The sequence below is a fragment of the Prionailurus viverrinus genome, chromosome C1 (assembly GCF_022837055.1).
Source record: "Prionailurus viverrinus isolate Anna chromosome C1, UM_Priviv_1.0, whole genome shotgun sequence".
In the NCBI taxonomy this organism is placed as follows: Eukaryota; Metazoa; Chordata; class Mammalia; order Carnivora; family Felidae; genus Prionailurus; species Prionailurus viverrinus.
The window spans coordinates 16892502-16914361 of NC_062568.1; the positions used below are offsets into that span (position 1 = coordinate 16892502).

At 35.3% G+C, this 21860-nt stretch overlaps 1 protein-coding gene across 1 annotated transcript in view; it reads left to right on the forward strand.

Annotated features, from left to right (window-relative positions):
* Positions 1 to 21860, forward strand: part of ABCA12 (ATP binding cassette subfamily A member 12) — a 176646-nt gene that overhangs the window by 62593 nt on the left and 92193 nt on the right. The window contains exons 4-8 of the mRNA XM_047871551.1: positions 6032 to 6123; positions 9258 to 9355; positions 12230 to 12415; positions 14069 to 14247; positions 20335 to 20447. Of these exons, the coding sequence (XP_047727507.1) occupies positions 6032 to 6123; positions 9258 to 9355; positions 12230 to 12415; positions 14069 to 14247; positions 20335 to 20447 (668 nt within the window). The remainder of the gene's footprint in view (positions 1 to 6031; positions 6124 to 9257; positions 9356 to 12229; positions 12416 to 14068; positions 14248 to 20334; positions 20448 to 21860) is intronic.

Consider the following 21860-nt stretch of genomic DNA (forward strand, 5'->3'; position numbering starts at 1 on the left):
TTTTTCATGTGTTGATTGGCCATCTGGATGCCTTCTTTGGAGAAGTGTCTATTCATGTCTTTTGCCCATTTCTTCACTGGATTATTTGTTTTTTGGGTGTTGAGTTTGATAAGTTCTGTGTAGATATTGGATACTAACCCTTTATCTGATATGTCATTTGCAAATATCTTTTACCATTCTGTCAGTTGCCTTTTAGTTTTGCTGATTGTTTCCTTCACTGTGCGAAGCTTTTTATTTTGATGAGGTCCTTTTTTGCTTTTGTTTCCCTTGCCTCTGGAGATGTGTTGAGTAAGACGTTGCTGTGGCCAAGATGAAAGAGGTTTTTGCCTCGAGGATTTTGATGGCTTCCTGTCTTACATTGAGTTCTTTCATCCATTTTGAGTTTACTTTTGTGAATGGCGTAAGAAAGTGGCCCAGGTTCATTCTTCTGCATGTTGCTGTCCAGTTCTCCCAGCACCACTTGCTGAAGAGACTGTCTTTATTCCATCGGATAGTCTTTCCTGCTTTGTCAAAGATTAGTTGGCCATATGTTTGTGGGTCCATTTCTGGGTTCTCTATTCTGTTCCATTGATCTGAGTGTCTGTTTCTGTTCCAGCACCATACTGTCTTGATGATTACAGCTTTGTAGTATAGCTTGAAGTCTGGGATTGTGATGCCTCCCACTTTGGTTTTCTTTTTCAAGATTGCTTTGGCTATTCTGGATCTTTTCTTCTTCCATACAAATTTTAGGATTATTTTTCTAGCTCTGTGAAGAATGTTGGTGTTATTTTGATAGGAATTGCATTGAATATGTAGATCGCTTTGGGTAGTATCGATATTTTAACAATATTTGTTCTTCCTATCCAGGAGCATGGAATCTTTTTCCATTTTTTGTGTGTGTGTGTGTGTGTATCTTCTTCAATTTCTTTCATAAGCTTTATATAGTTTTCAGTGTATAGATTTTTCACCTCTTTGGTTAGATTTATTCCTAGGTATTTTATGGGTTTTGGTGCAACTGTAAATGGGATCGATTCCTTGATTTCTCTTTCTGTTGCTTCATTGTTGGTGTATAGGAATGCAACCGATTTCTGTGCATTGATTTTATATCCTGCGACTTTGCTGAATTCATGAATCAATTCTAGGAGTTTTTTGGTGGAATATTTTGGGTTTTCCATAAAGGGTATCATGTCATCTGCAAAGAGTGAAAGTTTGACCTCCTCCTGGCCGATTTGGATGCCTTTTATTTCTTTGTGTTGTCTGATCACAGAGGCTAAGACTTCCAATACTATGTTGAATAACAGTGGCAAGAGTGGACATCCCTGTCTTGTTCCTGACCTTAGGGGGAAAGCTCTCAGTTTTTCCCCATTGAGGATGATATTAGCATTGGGTCATTCATATATGGCTTTTATGATCTCAAGATATGCTCCTTCTATCCCTACTTTCTTGAGGGTTTTTATCAAGAGAGGATGCTCTATTTTGTCAAATGCTTTCTCTGCATCTATTGAGAGGATCATATGGTTCTTGTTCTTTCTTTTATTGATGTGATGTATCATGTTAATTGTTTTGCAGATATTGAATCAGCCCTACATCCCAGGTATAAATCCCACTTGGTCGTGGTGAATAATTTTTTTAATGTATTGTTGGATCCAGTTGGCTAATATCTTGTTGAGGATTTTTGCATCCATGTTCATCAGGGAAATTGGTCTATAGTTCTCCTTTTTAGTGGGGTCTCTGTCTGGTTTTGGAATCAAGGTAATGGTGGATTCATAGAAAGAGTTTGGAAGTTTTCCTTCCATTTCTATTTTTTAGAACAGCTTCAAGAGAATGGGTGTTAACTCTTCCTTACATGTTGGGTAGAATTCCCCTGGAAAGCCATCTGGCCCTGGACTCTTGTTTTCTGTCAGATTTTTGATTACTCATTCGATTTCCTTACTGGTTATGGGTCTGTTCAAATTTTCTATTTCTTCCTGTTTCAGTTTTGGTAGTGTATATGTTTCTAGGAATTTGTCCATTTCTTCCAGATTGCCCATTTGTTGGCATATAATTGCTCATAATATTCTCTTATTATTGTTTTTATTTCTGCTATGTTGGTTGTGATCTCTCCTCTTTCATTCTTGATTTTATTTATTTGGGTCCTTTCCTTTTTGTTTTTGATCAAACTGGCTAGTGGTTTATCAATTTTGTTAATCCTTTCAAAGAACCAGTTTCTGGTTTCATTGATCTGTTCTACTGTTTTTTTGGTTTCGATAACATTCATTTCTGCTCTAATCTTTATTATTTCCTGTCTTCTGCTGTTTCTGGGTTTTGTTTGCTGTTCTTTTTCCAGCTCCTTAAGGCATAAGGTTAGGTTGTGTATCTGACATCTTTCTTCTTTCTTTAGGAAGGCCTGGATTGCTATATACTTTCCTCTTATGACCACCTTTGCTGCATCCCAGAGGTTTTGGGTTGTGGTGTTATCATTTTCATTGGCTTCCATATATTTTTTAATTTCCTCTTTAACGTCTTGATTAACCCATTCATTCTTTAGTAGGATGTTCTTCAGTCTCCAAGTATTTGTTACCTTTCCATATTTTTTCTTGTGGTTGGTTTTGAGTTTCATCACGTTGTGCTTTGAAAATATGCACGGTATGATCTTGATCTTTTTGTACTTACTTAGGCCTGATTTGTGTCCCAGAATATGGTCTATTCTGGAGAATGTTCCATGTGCACTGGAGAAGAATGTATATTCTGCTGCTTTAGGATGAAATGTTCTGAATGTATCTGTTAAGTCCTTCTGGTCCAGTGTGTCATTCAAAGCCATTGTTTTCCTTATTGATTGTTTGATTAGATGATCTGTCCATTGCTGTGAGTGGGGTGTTGAAGTCTCCTATTATTATGGTATTACTATCGATGAGTTTATGTTTGTGATTAATTGAGTTATATATTTAGGTGCTTCCACAGTTGGCACATAAATGTTTACAATTGTTAGGTCTTCTTGGTGGATAGGCCCCTTGATTATGATATAAGGCCCTTCTGCATCTCTTGTTACAGTCTTTATTTTAAACTCTAGATTGTCTGATATAAGTATGACTACTCCAGCTTTCTTTTGTTGCCCGTTAGCATGATAGATGGTTCTCCATCTCCTTATTTTCAATCTGAAGCTGTCTTTAGGTCTAAAGTGGGTCACTTGTAAACAGCATATAGATGGATCTTATTTTCTTATCCATTCTGTAACCCTATTTCTTTTGATTGGAGCATTGAGTCCACTGACGTTTAGAGTGAGCACTGAAAGATATGAATTTATTGCCATTATGATGCTTGTAGGGTGTTTTCTCTTTTAAGGACAGACACAGGTATGCAACAATGGAGGGAAAGCTAAGCTATTAAAAACAAACAAACAAACAAAAATAACACAATTTCCTTAGCTATCTGTTCTTCTATTTAAAAAAAATTAATGTTGGGGCGCCTGGGTGGCGCAGTCGGTTAAGCGTCCGACTTCAGCCAGGTCACGATCTCGCGGTCCGTGAGTTCGAGCCCCGCGTCGGGCTCTGGGCTGATGGCTCAGAGCCTGGAGCCTGTTTCCGATTCTGTGTCTCCCTCTCTCTCTGCCCCTCCCCCGTTCATGCTCTGTCTCTCTCTGTCCCAAAAATAAATAAACATTGAAAAAAAAAATTTTTTTTAAATTAATGTTTATTTTTTTTTGAGAGACAGAGACAGAGTATGAGTGGGCAATGGGCAGAGAGAGAGGGAGATACAGAATCTGAAGCAGGCTCCAGGCTCTGAGCTGTCAGTACAGAGCCCCATGTGGGGCTTGAACCCAGAGACTATGAGATCGTGATCTGAGCCAAAGTTCGATGCTTAACGAACTGAGCCACCTAAGTGCCCCTTGTGGTTTCCATTTTAAGAGCTTAAAGACAATAGTTTTTTGTGCAGTGGCAATGGACATATGCTATCACACCACATTTTGTAAATGCAAAATAAAACTGGGAGGAATTTGCAGGCAGTTGAACACCAAAGCCCACATGATATCCTGATCTCTCACCCCAACAAAAAGGCAAACCAAGGCCACATACAGGAAAGGGACCACCTCCCCACTCCTGTAATATGGAATGGGTGGTGACCATGTAACCATGGGTACTTCCTGATCAAGGACAAGTCCTATTAGGAGAGAAGCATCTGTAGTTCCTTGTCTGGAAGCTGCCATTTTATTGTTGAACAAATGCAGACTTGCTGAGCCAGAGGCTTGCTGGGAAGGGGATGAGCTTTTTTCCTTTGGTCTTTAAAGAATATTTGAAGGAGTAGTTTTAGGACCCTTCTCTGAATGTGGGAAGATGGGCAAAGTGTCCTCTGTCTCTTAACTTACATTTTCTTTGTTTCCTATCACCTCTTCTTCTGTTTTTCTTTCCAGCTCTCCTTTATTATTCAGTCTCTGTTTTCTCTTGCTTCCTGTTTGCTCATGTTGATCTTTGTCATTCTCCTTTTGGTTTTTGTTGCTGTCCCTATTCCTTAAAATTTTTATGAAGGTAGTTTTCCCCTTTATTTTCAAAATGTGTTGATATTCAATAGTCCTCCTTATAGCATTTCAAGCTGAACTAAAAAAAAAAATGTTGAGAAAAAGAAAAGTGAACCTGACTTTCTCAAACTTTCTAAAACTTCTGTTTGAGAGAAGGGAAAAGGTACAGGTCAATTCTTATTTTTATCTGAGCAGTTTTCCCATCCAAATAGTCAGCATAAGGAATGTAAAAAGATTTTGGGGAATACAGTCATGGTCATGAATAATTCAAATATACATTAAGAATGCAGAACTTTTGGAGCAACCAGTGCATTTTATAGAGAATATTGGAAAAACACTAGGGAATGAAAACAAATATCACCTCTTCTTACCGTTTTTACTAAAAGGACACACTAAAAAAGAAAAAAAAAAACAGATTTTTTTCCCAATTATAAATCACAATGTACCCTGGAACCATGATTCAGATCTTGTTTCTAAAAAGGAAGTTAAATTGAAATCTCAACCGTAAGTGGAACTTCTTGCTTTTTCACTATTATATTTTTATATCCGTCCTTATGTATCTTAAGTAAGCTTTTTTATAAACAAGTACACAAAGTTCACCAACTTTTAGGAATTCCAAAAAGTGTTCACATCCAGGCATCGGACTGGTTTTAGTCTTGAAATACGTACATTTATTTTGGACACTTAGTTTAGATATATCATGTTTTCCAGAAAGTATGATTATCTCCATTTTAATAATCAACTAAAGAGGAAGTGAATTTTTAAAAAGAAGGTTCCTAAAGGTCCAGTAATGTTTCCTTCCCAAAGCTACTGTGACCATGATAATGCAGGGATTCCTGGCACCACAATGCTATGTTGCCGCGTTGATGCATCCAGTACAATAAAAAGTCTACTTACATCATCATACATTCCTTTAACACCTGGTGCCACCTGTAATGGCAACAGCCACAGAGCTTGGCACAGACTAGACACTCAATAAAGATGTGTTCTTTTCTTTCTTCCTTGAATCTGTCTTGTAAAGACATATTTTCTTTCTTTTCTTATCTTTTCTTTTTTCTCTTCTTTCAAGGTTAACAAATAAGCATACCTTTGTTTCAGTCCCTGAAGCACAAGCATCCTTGAGCTCTCATCTCTTTGGAATCCCTCATCTTTTTAAATGAAATGTATATATATATATATATGATATTATATATCATATATAGATGATATATATCATATAGATGATATATATATACCATCTATATGATATATATATGTATCATAATTATTTCCAATATTTAACCCTAATGTCTTTTAAAAATAATTTCCTTTTTATAAGATAAAAGTAAAAATAACTAAACATCATCCAGGCCATTTTGTCTGAATAAAAATTTACCTTGTAGGAGAGCGACTGTATTCATTGGTGTGTGGTTAGGTGAGTTCTTCCATTACAATCCTAGAAAGTAAATTAAAAATTTGAAAGTCCTTGGAGAGCCCTGGTATCTGCCACATAATACATTGCTGTAACTAACTGAAATTAATGTGGGTGAAGTTATAGAGTTCTTGCTTTTTCTTCTCTAGTGAAATTCTGAGAAAGTCATCCAACCTGGAGAAGGACAGCAATTTATCACTCCAGAGCACCAAAGTTCCAGAAAGAAGGCACACATCACCGGGTAAGCTATTCTTTTCTCTCGAGTTTAGAGCAGGCCTTTTGGAACAGCCAGCAAGGTCTAATCTTTGAAAGGGTTACACTTTTAACTTTTCAAACAGAGATGGAATGCCTAGAATATTCCTCAGAGAATATTCCTAAATGTTCCTTAAAGTTGCCTGAGTGTGGCAGTGCAATTATGCAAAGTTCTTGAGATAATTGGAAATTAAGTTCTTACTAAAATACTTTCTAGGAGCAAAAGCCTAGATGGTGCTAAATATGATGTTGAGAATTGCTCACTTTCCCAGAATCGGCTAGGGACTGTAGTTGTCTGCAATTAGATGATGCTGGGATGGTTAGAAAGCCCAGTAATAAAAAATTACCATTTGCAACAACATGGGTGGACCTAGAAGGTATAATGCTAAGTGAAATAAGTCAGTCAGAGAAAGATACATGCCAAATAATTTCACTCCTGTATGGAATTTAAGAAACAAAACAAGTGAGCAAATAAGGAAAAAGGAGACAAACCAGAAACCTTTCTTAAATACAGAGAACAAACTGGTGGTTGCCAGAGGGTGGTGAGTGGGGGAAGGGGTGAAATAGATAAAGATCACTTACCTGATGAGCACTGAGTAATGTATGTAAGTATTGAATCACTCTATTGTACACCTGAAACTAATATAATACTCTATGTTCATTTCATTTCAATTTAAAACAAAGAAAAAATTATTGGATGAAGTCTTGGAAATTTGCCCAAACTGTTCATTTCACAGATGAGGAATATGAGGCCCGACCAAGTTCTATGCCCTGTCTATGCCCATCCAGCAGACCTGCTACTAGAGCAGCAGTCAAGCCAGGACTCTTTCCACTCCACCCTTGTTCCTCCCCAGCAGTGCTCAGTATCAGTCTTTCAGCGGGACTGTGTGCTTCCTTTACAGCTGCGCCAGGGGCCCTCCCAGTTTAGTGTGCAGAAAACCTTCTGGCTGAACTACTTGAGCCTTACGCCAAGTAATTCTGATGCAGATTGCCTTAAGAAACTCACTAGAAGCCATAAATCGCTGATAAACTCTCAAAAAAGCAGGACTATTTTATATTCGTTTGACAAATATTTATAGGATGCCCACTATCATGTAAGCTCGGTCCTATGTCCTGGGGATGTATTAGTGAACAAAACAAAGATTCCTGTATGTTTGGAACATGATTGGTGCTCTGAAAAAAAAAAAAAAAGTACCTTTAAAAATGCCATGGAATATTTAAGATTCTATAACATTGTGTAAATTGGTACAGCCACTGTGGAAAACAGTACGGAGGTTCCTTAAAAAATTAAAAACAGAAATACCTCATTATCCTATAATTCCGCTACTGGGTATTTACTCAAATAAAATGATATGCTAATTTGAAAAGATATATGCACCCCTGTGTTTATTGCAGCACTATTTACAATAGCCAAGACATGGGAACAACCAAAGTGTTCAGTAGATACATGAATAAAGATATGGTGTACGCACACACACACATGCACGCACACACACAGATATATATACACACTGGAATATTATGCTACCATAAAAAAAGATAAGTAAGATCTTTCCATTTGCAATAACATGGCTGGACATAGAGGGTATTATGCTAAGTGAAATAAGCCAGACTGAGAGAGATAAATACCATAAGATTTCACTCATAAGTGGAATCTAAAAAACAAAACAAAACTAATGAATAAACAGACAAAAAGAACTAAACCGATAAAGATAGGTCGCCAGACAGATTGCCAGAGGGAAGGGGGAGGGAGGACAGACAAAATGAGTGAAAGGGAGTGAGAGATACAGGCTTTCAGTTATGGAATAAACAAGTCACAGGAATAAAGGACACAGAACAGGAAATAGGGAATAAAGTCAATGATGTTGTAATAGTGTTGTATGGTAACAGGCAATAACTACACTTGTGAGCATAGTATACCATATGGATTTGTTGAATCACTATGTTGTAGACCTAAAACTAATATAACCTTGTGTGTCAACTACCCCCCCAAAACAAACCAAACCAAAACAAAACAAAACAAAAAAACTGTGGCATTAAATAACATTCCAATACAAGTTGATGAACCAAATGAAAAAGGTCCTGTTGTGTTAATGTAGGAGGAATACGATGGTGAGTGGTTCTGAGGAGTTAATGTTCTATCGTGAATGATCTGAGGGTATTTGGCTGAGTAGCTTAAAGCACAGTAGAAATAAGATTATAGTGTTGTGGTCTAGTAGGCTTTGCTTTGCTCAGTAGCCACAGATTATGTCTCTTACCCTCTCCGCTCATCTCACAAATGTATCGCCTGGTCCAGAGGAATCAGTTGGTAAATTCTTCAGCCCCACAGGCATTATAATAAAACGTAGGCCCTACTGATGATAGATCACTGGATTTTTGAATACTAAGATTCTTTGCTGTGAGGATAACTAACTGCCTCTGTCTAAAACGTATAAAAGGTAACATACTGGCTTACTGAACATCCATGCTATGGGGATGAACATAATCTTCTAGCTAATGCTCCTAACCCAGAACACCCCACCACATCATAAATAGTACTAGATGAGGCTACTTTGAGAATTGCTTAATTAGAGTATACTGTAGTCTGGACTAATCGCTTCATCCCATTTATTTGATCTGAAATATCTTTCAGAAAACACTTTGGGGAGGAAGGAATTTATGATCCTAAGCAGATTTTAGCCTCCCAATTGAATAATTAAAAAGAAAACCATTATCACCAGATGTGCATTGGCAGATCCTTTGAACAGATGTTAGATATGATGGATCTGTGGAGCTCGTGGAGACACCTCAAATCCTCCAGGCCTGCACAGAAATGATGTACTTTATTAGGCAATAATATTGGTGATGAAGTTTAATGACATAAACTGGAATGAAAGCAAATGACATCTAAGCTGATTGGAAAAAACCCAAGAGCAGACCAAAACCATCACAATTTTATGTGAAAAAAAATAATGATGAAATTTGCTGTTTTACCAGTTCAAAATTTTCATGGAAGATACATATTGAGCACATTCTTGCTTTGGGGTATATAAGGGCACAAGTGATATTTACGGATTCTTGTGTGAATCTGTCCATTTTTGTGTGTCTATTTCGAATGCTAATCTGTTCTTTTTTCTATTGCAGCCACAGTATTTCCCAGTACCAGTTCTAATTTGGAAAGTATGGGAACAGATACTTTCAATGGTAGTCAAATCCTTGCCCGAATCCTTGGTTTGGAAAAGGTAATTTCACTCAGTTTTGTCATGGACTGATAATAAATAGCAGTTGAACAAATACCTTAATAAAAGGAATTCCCAAACAGGAAGAGATTTGGGACACCCTCCCATTTGGAGTAATATCTCAGGGAAATTCTTTTCTTAGGAGCTCTTCCATAAAAAGCTTAATTCTCTGGGCGCCTGAGTGGCTCAGTTGGTTAAGCATATGAATTCGGCTCAGGTCGTGATCTCACGATCTGTGGGTTTGAGCCCTGCATTGGGCTCTGTGCTGACAGCTCAGATCCTGGAGCCTGCTTCATATTCTGTGTCTCCTTCTCTCTCTGCCCCTCTCCCACTTGCACTCTGTCTCTCTCTCTTTGTCTCTCAAAAATAAATAAACATTAAAAAAAAAAAGATTAATTCTCAGACATTCTGAATTCTTTAAGGTCTTGGACATTTATTTACTTCCCTGTTAAGTCCCTTAATCAAACTTAAGATTTTCCTTTAGTTAGAGATAGGGTGGCATTGCATATGATCTAATTTTCTGAAACAGGGAAGAAAAAAACGAATATGAAAGCATATGAAGCTCTAACACTCATTAAACTTGCTGCCTCATCCATACTGATCATGCCTTTGGAAAATTTGGAGCTATGGAAAATATCTCCCTGAAGTAGCAAAGTCCTTTTGCTTAGTGTAGTTTGGAGAGCTGACATATCTATCCCTTTGTTCAGCAGTCATTTATTTTAAGATTTCAGATAAAAAAAAAATAAGCATAATTTCTATCAGAGGCGTAAACTGGCAGCCTATGAGTTAAGTGTGTGTGTGTGTGTGTGCACATGTGTCTACAGGTTTGTGTAGGGATATTAGGAAATTGAATTTGAACACTTTTACACAGAACAGGTACTCTTCTGTTGACCACAGTCCCCACTTTTCCTTACTGTCTTTCATCCAGCCAGATTCATACATTTATTTGGCTAGCCCCTGTAGGCATTTGAGTCCTGCTTTATGTGCTCTTCAGACATCAAAAAGAGATCATTTTCAACATTTTCTAATAGACTTCTCTCTCTCTGTCTCTCTCTCACTGTCTCTGTCATACGCACATGTACACATATGCATTTTAAATAATATATTCATATTTTACATGGTAGATGTTTCTTCCATCTGGATGGAACATAGGATATAGGACATAACTTTGACTTTTATTCATATTCCAGTGATCATAACCTCTGCTGCTTAATATGTCTCTGTTAGTTACCCTTAAAAACATTCTGTATAAATGAGGCATCTCAATAAACTGGTTTATGTAAATAAACCAAAGGTTTACAACACAAAAAGGGATTCCAAGAAAGGCGCTATTACCCATCAGGACAATTCTGCCAGTGTTGGCTGAAATACAAGACTTTCCCATTTGGTTCAGTCTAGATTTTGAAAGTCTAGTTTCAACAGTAATAATATTTGAGATACCTAAAGCACCCTATTTGGCATAAGAAGCCCCCAATATGCTCAGTTAATTCCAATGTAAACCCTCCCTAAATAGGGGAAAGTTATTTTATTCCATTTCTATTTCTTCCATATTGGTTCCTAGAAGCAAATAGTCTTGCATTGGATCAGCTAAATTCTTTAATATATAGAATAAAAATGCTATCCTCAAAAATACCGCCTTATTGTGTTGAAACTCCAAAATTATTTTTCTCACATGGAATGAAATTTCAGAATTTTGTGAGGCAGCACAGAGTCATATATCCAGTGAAGATAAGTCAAAAATTGATTTTCTATGTATAGATACATATTTTTAGAGTAGTTGGAGCAAGGAAGGGATGTCAAAATCAGGATGATATGTTGATGCCTGTGTCAGCGATCTCTCTGATTCCTCTTTCTTTCTCTTTCCTGCTTTCTGCAACCCTTGCAAAAATGAGTAGAGAAATCATTTTGGAGTGAGTTTATGTGTAATGTTAAGAAAGAGATATGGATGAATGGCTCGAGGACTTGGCACTTATAGTATATCCTGGAATAAGTGGATCCTGTCTTGTTCCATTCACTTAGAAGTTGCGTCACTAGAAGGAAGAGTGTAGCTTCTGTGACACAATCTTAAGGGGACAATAAAGTTAATTGCCCCTCACCTAACAGGGTTCTAAGAATTAATTGTTAGGAAGGACCCATTAGATATTATAACTAATATAATTGGCTCTATAAAGACCTAAAAACCTAAAATGGTCAATGTGATCACTATTCTACCTACAATTAGTGCCCTGTCTGGTCTGTACTGTGAAATATATGAAGACTTAGAATGATTCCATTATAAAAATGCTTTCCACTTATTGCATCTGTTAATTATATACCTTTATGTGTTTTCATGCATATGTTTTCCTTTTCTCTTCATATGCATACTTTTTAAATGAAGTATTTCTTTCCATGTGAAATGTAATCCATGTTTGTCCACTTCACTAAAAACACTGTTTGTCTTGGACTCTGAAGCTCCCCCTCTTTGGAAGTCTTCCAGAGATCACAGCCACTTTCCCAGGAAGTGTCACAAAGAGTTAGGACACCTGAGTTTGCTGCTAAAAGCCCAGGAGAAACTCAGATTTTTACATCTGACGATTTTTGCGAGAAAAGACCTGGTGCATTTAGCTTCTCTGGTCAGAGACAGGAAATGAGTTCAGTTAAACAAGTCATATCTGAATCATGTAAATCACAGCAGTGACAAAAATGGCCACATTCACACATTCTCTTGTAACTTGTAATAAATAAACCGAGTGTATTTTAGTGTTATTTGAATAGTAGCTATAATGTAGGACCTTAAAATGGCTATTATGAAAACAAGTCCATTTCCTTGAAGACAAGAATATTTCATATCTGTATGTACTGACATCATTATCCCACTCTTCTCTCACACATTTTTAGCTGTTAAAGCAAAATTCAACTTCAGAAGACATTCGGAGAGAACTGTGTGATAGCTATCCAGACTATATTGCCCATTATGCCTTCACTTGGACCACCCTAGGGAAAAACATTTTTAACAGATTTTGCCTATCCAATATGACCTTTTTAGAGTCTTCTCTTCATGAACTAACAAACCAATTCTCTCAGGTGAGTGTAAACATTTTAATTTGATCAAGACCTCTTAAACAATGAAAGGACATGTATTGTTTCCATTCTTGTATCCACAAGTAATTCAATTTGAGTCAAAGAGCAAGTCCATAGCCCACATGGACTGGGAAATATTGACTTGAATATGTGCTCACCCTTAGCGTGAATTCCTCACACAGAGACTCACACACAGTATCTCATTCTAAGTAATATCTGCTTTCCATTGAAATGTTCAGGATTGAAATGATTTCAATGTTGAACAAAAAATACTGCATTTTGGTTAACGTAGACACATCTTTGTAGGTGGCTTTCCTCTATGGTGAATGAAGATTGTTTTCTCTTGAGATATTTAAGTAAGATTACTCAGGATGTCATATAAGTTTAATAATTAAACTACTGGAGCCATATAACTCTCAGAAGTTAGAGTAATGGGTGATCTTTTTAATTTTTCTCATTAACATGAAGCCTACTTCGAAAAACTGATTTTTGATGAAACAATATATTCCTCTCTCCCAAAACATTGTACATTAGGGGTAAGGACTTTATACTGTAAAGTGGTAATGACCACTTTTATATGCTATTCTTACACTACGATGTGCAAATTTAACAAAACCCCACATATGGTGAAAGATCTCAAAAATATTCAGAATTTTCTTGAAATTTCATAAGCAAGAATAAATGATACATGTCCACTTCTGATATTTTCCTCTTGGTTCTCTGAATTTTATTGTAATTTTTGTTAAGTTTAGAATGCTTGAACTATCTTTAGTAATCTGAGTTTTCCAAATGAACTGGATTAGAGACAGTGTTATAATAACCCCAATCCAACTTAGAGCACTTAAAATGCTTTCTAAACAAATTCAGCAGTCATGTAGAGTAAAATGTGTGCTTAAGAATATATTGTTCAAAATCACATTCTCAGCATGAAAGAACTTCAATTACAACTGAACAAAAGCCTGACTTTACCAGTATGATTGAGTTTATTAAGAAAATTACTTTGGGTGGGAATATAATGAAAAAATACTTTACTTTGAAAGTACTACCTGGGTCCTATGATCCAGAGCAAGACCAAAGGTCATGGTTTTTGTTATTTGTTTGCTTGTAAGATGTGATTATTATATATATTCATTTACTATATAAATCATTTATTATACTAAAGTTCCTGATATGGCAACAGAACATTGGAAATATTTTATCCCATTAAGTATGTATGTATGTGTAATTATAATAGTAAATATATATAGTTTTAAGGGTTCTGTACCCAAATAATAGAAAGTCTACTAATGGATATAGAGAAGATATATCTGTAACTTCTAAACCAGATACCCTTGGGAAAAACAAAAATATTACCTAGAACCTGATTTCATTTTAAGGAATTAAAAAGTGCAATTTAAAATATTTTATATAAATAGAAACATAGCTCTGTTAACCAAGCTTGAAATATGCTAATTTCTGGAGGCATAGGAAAAAAATCCAATTATGTTTAAGTATATTAGAAATGGTTATAATTTTTCAGAGTAAAGGATGGTTTCATATTGTATGAAAATCAGAAAGAATTATGTGAAAATCTAAATTTTCAGTGTTTCCCAAAACAATAAGCCATGTGATTACAAATGCCGAACTCTCACTTTGCGCTGTTTGTTATTTTATAAGATATCAAGCGATCCCAACAACCAGAAGACAGTATTTCAGGAAATGGTCAAAGTGCTGTCCTTCTTCTCACAAGTGCAAGAGCAGACTGCTGTGTGGCAGCTCCTTTCTAGTTTTCCAAGTGTATTCCAGAATGAGACGACACTGAGCAATCTGCTTGATGTTCTTCGAAATGCAAACAGGTAAGAAAATATGAGAAGCAAGTGGGACATTACTATTCACAAAGAAGCCTTTATTTATTTATTTATTTATTTGTAATGGTACCTGTAAGGATCACTGGTAGGTAAGTAGTTTAAACATGGAGCAGATAATCCTTCAACACCTTTTTGCAAATTTTATCAATGAAGATGAGAGTATTAGTTAAGCAAAGAAAAAAATAACCAGTGGGACTTCAGGGTTATCCAAGTACATGAAGAAGTGAGGAGGAACAGTAACTTAACAAATGTATTGTCAGTTGGTATTGCAGACCTTCTGAAAAAGAGGTGTGTAACAGGACCAGTCATAGATTAGAACATTGGCTCCGACTCATTCAGGGACAACCAGAATTCTGTGCATTTAGCATTTAAACTGCCCACGAATAAACTATTCCATTGGGTTTTTGTTGATACCATCCAATATAAAACAACCTGTTGGTGGAGTTTTGAATTGAGCTACCTCAATGGGGTTGACTTCCCTCATGTGCGGCCAGCCTATACATGACCTTTCTAAACCTGTGTATTAGTTTGGCTTTATTTGACATATATGACACAAAGATTTGGAATTATTTTTGCAGGAGAAATCCCTTTAAATTTTTTTCTAATGTTTATTTTTGAGAGAGAGACAGAGCAATCAGGGGAGGGACAAAAAGAGAGAGAGAGGCAGACATAGAATCCGAAGCAGGCTCCAGGCTCTGAGCTGTCAGCACAGAGCCGGACATAGGGCTCAAACTTCCGAACCGTGAGATCATAACCCAAGCCGAAGTCAGATGCTTAACCGACTGAGCCACCCAGCTGCCCCCAGGAGAAATCCCTTTAAAAGTTATTTTCCTTATAAAAGAATTCAGAATATGCCAGCAGTTAGGATTTAATGGTCTTATATTTAAGTTTTGATTTTGACTCCTGTCTAGCTGATTTGGAAATGTGCATTAAAAAAAAACCACAACATCAACAACCATCAATTATTGTGTGTCTATTACATACCAGGCACTTTACTGAGCCCTTTATATATCCACATTACATCCTACAGCTAAACTAATATTTATTTTGTAAATGAGGTAACAGAGGGTCATAAAATTAAATATTTGATGATTATACAGCAATGAGGGTTTAAACCTTGGTTTTCTAACCCCAGAATGCAGGCTCCCTCTCTAATATGTTATTAAGAGCATGATATATTCCATCTAAAATGTCTGAAGCACCAGAAGAGAGTGTTGTCATCTTCTTTGGAAAGCTTCCAAGATATTATGTTTGTTCAAAGACCTTATAACAAGCCCTTATGTTGGTACATTAATCTCATTTGATCCCACAACAATGCTTTGAGATTGAGAAAACAGATAGCCCCATTTTGTAGAAGAGGAAACAAACCCTTTCAAATGACTTCCCCAAGTATCTAGAAGTAGGAAGTGGCAAAGGCAGGACCTGAAGTCGAGGAATCTGAATCCAAGTCCTATGCTTTTTCCACCATAGCATGTCATAACTAAATTACAGAAGGGCAAGGTATTAAGAAGTTTCGTTCTCTAAATTGGCCTTCATTTTAGCACTTAGGGTAATTTTTATTTACCCAGGATTTTGGCACTTCATCCTCTTGCTCTTATTTATATTCTATCTTAACAAGGAAACAGGTAAATCAGTTAAAGGAGAAAGAATCATTTGAATTATATAATGTAGCAATAAAAAGAGTCAAAATAGTTATCAGACCATAGTAAGACATCACTACACACTCACTAGAATGGGTAAAATTTTTAAAGATGGACAACCTCAATTGTTGGCAAGAATGTAGAACAAATAGAACTCTATGGAAAACAGTGTGATAACTTCTAATGAAGTTAATAGTAGGCCCATATGATGTAGCATTTTACTCTTGGATATTTACCCAAGAAAATGAAAACATGTCCACAGGAAGACTTGTATGCTATGTTGAAAGCAGATTTATTCATGATAACTAAAAATTGAAAGAAAAAACAAATATCCAAAAATAAAACAGCAAAAGAATTATAGTTTATTTATATATTGGAATTCTACTCAACAAGAAAAACAAATGATTACTGAATCACACAATAATATGGATACATTTTATGACTATTATGCTGGCAAAAGATTCCAGATCCCTCCCCCTCAAAAAAAGAACACTTACTGGATGTGTAGATATTATATTATTCCATTTATATGAAGTTCTCAAATTGACAAAATTAATTTATAGTGTTAGAAATTAGATCAGCGCATCCCAGGACAACTATTGGGAGAATGAGACAACTTTTTGGGGATTATTGAAATGCTTTGTATTATATTAGCATGGTGGTTACATGAGTATATATATTTGTTAAAAGTCACTGAATTATAACCTAAAATAGGTACATCTTATTGTGTGTGAATTATACCTCAACAAAATTTCGTTAAGAAACAACAAATAAAAAACAAAAATCCCACGAAATAATATTTAGTAGAAAGTAGGAGATCCAAAAAAATACTTTAGGATTAAAAATAAATAAATAAATACATACATACATACATACATACATACATACATACTTTAGGCATTATTTTAGTGAAGTAAATTATATAGGATAGGGGCACCTGGGTGGCTCAGTCGGTTGAGCATCCGACTTCAGCTCAGGTCATGATCTCACGGTTCGTGGGTTCGAGCCCTGCATCAGGCTCTGTGCTGACCACTTACCCAGCCTGGAGCCTGCTTTGGATTCTGTGTCTCCTCTCTCTGCCCCTCCCCGACTCACACTTTGTCTCACTCTGTTTCTCAAAAAAATAAATATTAAAAAAAAAAAATTTTTAAAAATTATATAGGATAAGCATTGTACTATAGCTGTTTCAATTCCCTTAAAATTTAAAATATAATTATTGCATATTATAGCATTATGCAATAGAACATGTTGTCCAGTAATGATTACAAATGTTGTAAACCAGTCTACATAATAATGAAAAAGAAAAGAGAAATAGCTAAAAGAAATAGCTTTATTTAAAGTAGATGACATTTGACTTTAAGCAATTCTTTTTAAAAGAATATTTATTTAATTTGTTTTTTTATTACTGATTTATACACTAGTTTTTTTCTAATATGATAGCCCTTGACTATCTAATATGGCTTTCTAGTATGATAACTACATGTGGATTTTGACTAAAACTCTGAATTTTTAACTTTATTTAACTTTTAAACACTGATATTTGATTCAGTTAATGATAAACCTTTTAGTATGTTTGGAATAATGTTGATATGTGAACCTACATTTCATCTGTAGTTGAAATGAAATCTAAATACAGAATAAATATTTTCAATGAAAATTTAGTATCTGAATTGAGATGATCCATAAGTATAAAATTCGTGGTGAATTTTGAAAACTTAGAACAATAAAAGACTTAAAATATTTCATTAATAATTTTTATGTTGGTTGGCTATTGAAGTGGTAATATTTTGGATGTATTGATTTAATAAAATAGTTTATTAAAATTAATTTCATCTATTTTAACTTTTTTAACATGACTACTATAAAGTTTAAATATGCGACTTACATTATATTTCTGTTGGAGAGCCCTTTATAAACAATTTTTTAAAGTTAAATCTTCTTTATTATTTATTGTTATTAAACTGACAATGTCATTAAGAGTCATAATTTCCTCACCATAAATGGCTATATACCAAATTAGGGTCTCTAGTTTATCTTACTCTTGTTGATAAAGTAATAGGGATAAATGAACTTCACAAAAACTGTGAAGTCATTTCCTTCAACTTTTTTTTTGAGTTGTAAATTGTTTTTAAACCATCACCAAAACCACATTATACAATATTAACATTATGACATAAATTAGCAAAACTGAGAATCTCAAAAAAGTCAAGAAGTATAAATGGAAAAAATATATGTGATTTTCACCATTTATGAGGAAGCTGTGCTGAAATCCAAATCATGAGAACTCTTAAAATTATCTTTAAGATAAGTTATCTTTTGATAACTTCCATTTTTCTATGGTAAAGAGCAGGGAAAAAAATCTATGAAGTAAAATAAAAATATTTTGATCAATGAAGGGTTCAAAGGATTTCAGAGAGGATGAGGGCCAAGTGTCATTATTTTTAAGTTAAATGTCTTGTTAGAAAAAGATGAATTAAGTCTACTGACATTTTACTAATGATACTCACAACAATAATGTTGACAGCTTTAATGAGATTGCCAATTGTTCAGTCTTTGAAGGTGTTACTGTGAAACAACCGATCAGGTGAGTTAGGCAGAGGGCCAATTTGGGAGAAAGCTAGTGGCAATCTATAACCTGAGACCATCTAACTAGTCTCCATGGTCAGAAAGGTTCAACACAAAGTCAGAGCCGGGAGATTTTTAGGGCAAATATAAAATGCCTGAGGTATCCATTGCTATGTGTATAGAGCAGAGATGAAAAAAACACAGCCATGCCTCTATGGCCAGACACAATAACAAGTTAATAATTCTGCGGGCTCTGTGCAGAAATGTCCTGCCCTTCTCCTCTCCAGCCATGTTGGGGCACAGTTTCTATGCCGGAGACAAGATGAAGAATAGAAAGAACGTAAACTTTGAAATTAGACAAAATCAGCTGTACTTATGAATAACTGGATATTATGTAACTGTTAAAGTTTAGTTTTCCCATTGTAAAACAAGGCAAATAAAATGGACTTTATGAAATTATTAGAGGACTAAATAAAATTACATATATGCTTATATGCACATATACACATATCTATCTGTATACCACATACTATGCTAGAAACTAGAAGACACTCAATTTACTTTTCTAAATACAGCTTTTATTCATAGCTAGGGAGCTGAAATTAAAATGATCTTAATCTATTAAAAATTTCAAAACGTAAAAAACCATGAAAGTATGAACATACTTTAGAAGTATGCACATACTATATCTGTTGCTGGAGTGAGCCTTTAGTTCACTAGGATACATAGGGAAAAACTATTAGTTCCATGTGTACATTTAACTTCACAATGGCAGATTGTTAATGAAGCCTATTGTTCTAGTTACTACTCATGTAAGTTAAAACATTACCCTTGATTATTGATATAAATCACAGTATTTGGAAAATTCAGATGTACAATGACAGCTTTTTTTAAAATGTACTAATGACAATAAAGGGATAAAAAAGACATTTCTTAAGAAACAAATTGCTTTTTGAAAATGTAGAATGAACTCAAGCATCAGTGAATTTGCTGATTGGCCATCCCCAGTGCAGACCACCCATCTTATTTGTAACATAAAAACTTTAGGAAAATAGTGCCAGTTAGTCTAGATATTAATTTTGAGCCACTCCTGGAGTAGTGTCTATGGGACACTTAGAGAATAGAATGCAGTCTTTAATTACGGCAAGCTCTGTTTCTTTTTCAAAAACATTACCATTTGTCTAGCAACAGATAAATATTTATCAAATGCTTAAATAATTATTATTCCTGAAATGGGGTCCTTTCTCTGGGCTTGATTTTTTTATTTTATTTTCTTTAGAGAGAGAGGGAGAGAGAGAGAGCACAAGGGAAAGGGGCAGAGGGGCAGAAGGAGAGAAAGAGAGAATCCTAAGCAGGCTCCTTGCTCAGTATGGAGCCCATTGTGGGGCTCGGTCACACAACTGGGACCATGGGCTGGGACCATCACCTGAGCCCAAATCAAGAATTGGACACTCAACCAATTGAGCCACCCAGGTGCCCCTAGGCTTGATTTTTAATAAAAATAATTTCCAGTATTTAAATTTTCCCTTAAATAGAAACAATGCCATCATTTCATTGGACATAGCTATTCCTAACCACTTATTTTTAAGTCTTAACAGAAACAAGTGATGTGAACTTCACTCCCTTACTTTTAGGCCTTTGAGTCCTGAGTCTTTAGAATCGGGGAAATGTTAAAATGCTCTGTCTGGTTCAAGAACATTTTGGGGGTGTTTTCTGCATTAATAAACAAGTAATTAAACAACAAAAGCAGTATCTTGTCTTCTACGTTATAAGAATAATTTACTGTAGCCATTTTCTCCTTGAATAACCTTTGGTTTCTGTCTGCAAACCCTGACATGCAATCTGGTTTAATTGTTTTTTGACTCGTTAGCGCACTGCTGGTCGTGCAGAAGGTTTATCCACGTGTCACAACTAACGAAGGTTTCAAAACTCTCCATAAATCTGTTAAACATCTGTTATACACTTTGGACTCCCCAGCTCAAGGTACTGTATTTCCATCTAACTATATCCAATTATGTGTCACAAAGCCTGTTAGAAATATTAAAAAAAAACAGAATGCAACCAAAATAATCATTTATAGATAATATTATTCTTAGGTGGGCAAATTTGCCTCACCTAAATTTGGATCTCTTGCTAATCAAAGAAAATGAGAAATGGCTAGAAAAAAAGGCTGTGACTTTTTAGGATTTTTATTTAGGTGAAAATTATCTCTCTTAGCTTATAAAACTATGTTTATGCTTTGTATGGAAAGTAAATATTAGGACCAAGCCTCAACAAAAAGATTTCTACTACTTTTTGGAGCAAAAGCCTACATTGAATTGCACTATTTTTACCCTCATTTCCAAATATTGGCTTTCTAATCAGGATGAATCTTTCCTTGGTAAAAATATACCCTCAACCAGCCATCTTGAAAATACTTGATGGACATCAGAGTGTGCATATTGATATAAATCTGCTGTCATTCCCAGCAAGACGAGCTATAGCATGTTACTAGTGAGTCAGAAAATATCACCTTTGCATATACACAATAGCATTATATACCACACACATGGAAATACACAGATATATATACACACATATAGGCAAAGATTTAGGTCCATAAGGAATAAATACCTACTTTGAAGTACCAAGTACAGTGTTTGGTTAGCATTTACCTCTTCTGAATGAGTTTAGAATTCTGTTTTCTCAGCTGAGTTTGTTAGCTTTCAAATATGTAGACTTTACCTTTGGATTACAAATTAAGTATCCTGAGAGCATCAGGTCACAAGCTGATTGTTCATTATACTATTCCTCATTAAACTACTAGTTTTCATATGAATAGCAGGTTTTGATACTCTTCGAAGACTTCTCATTGGACAGTCTGACGTACTTTGGAAACCAATTTCTGTTAGGCTAGAGCATTTTTTTATATCTACAATTACAGAATTAATGACTAGTTTGCAAGCTTGATTGTGGTAACATTTAATGGTCTTGCAAACATTGGAAAAAATGCTTGCTCTTTAAATAAAAAGTCCAGGCCAGAAAACCAGACAGTACACCAACGAACACTAATTATTTCCTCTGTATTTTTTTATTTGCATTTTGAAGACTTGAGAATTTCAAGTTTCTTCGTACCACTCTTTCTTTTCATCTTCAGATTCATACCTTGTAATTATATAAAGTAAAGGGATAAAGTTAAAAACATTTTTACAGAGGACAAAAGCTCATCAGTGCCTTGCTAGAAGTCAGAGAAGCAACGCTTCTTATTAACTGAGTTATCCAGACACTTTTCCTGGTGAACAGTACAACTCAGTTTTCAATATTCACCAGTGGCCGTGTTTCATGTCTGTGAATATGCTAATGATTTGGGCATGTATTAAAACATGTCATTGGGCAGTCAAGTTGACAAGGAAATAC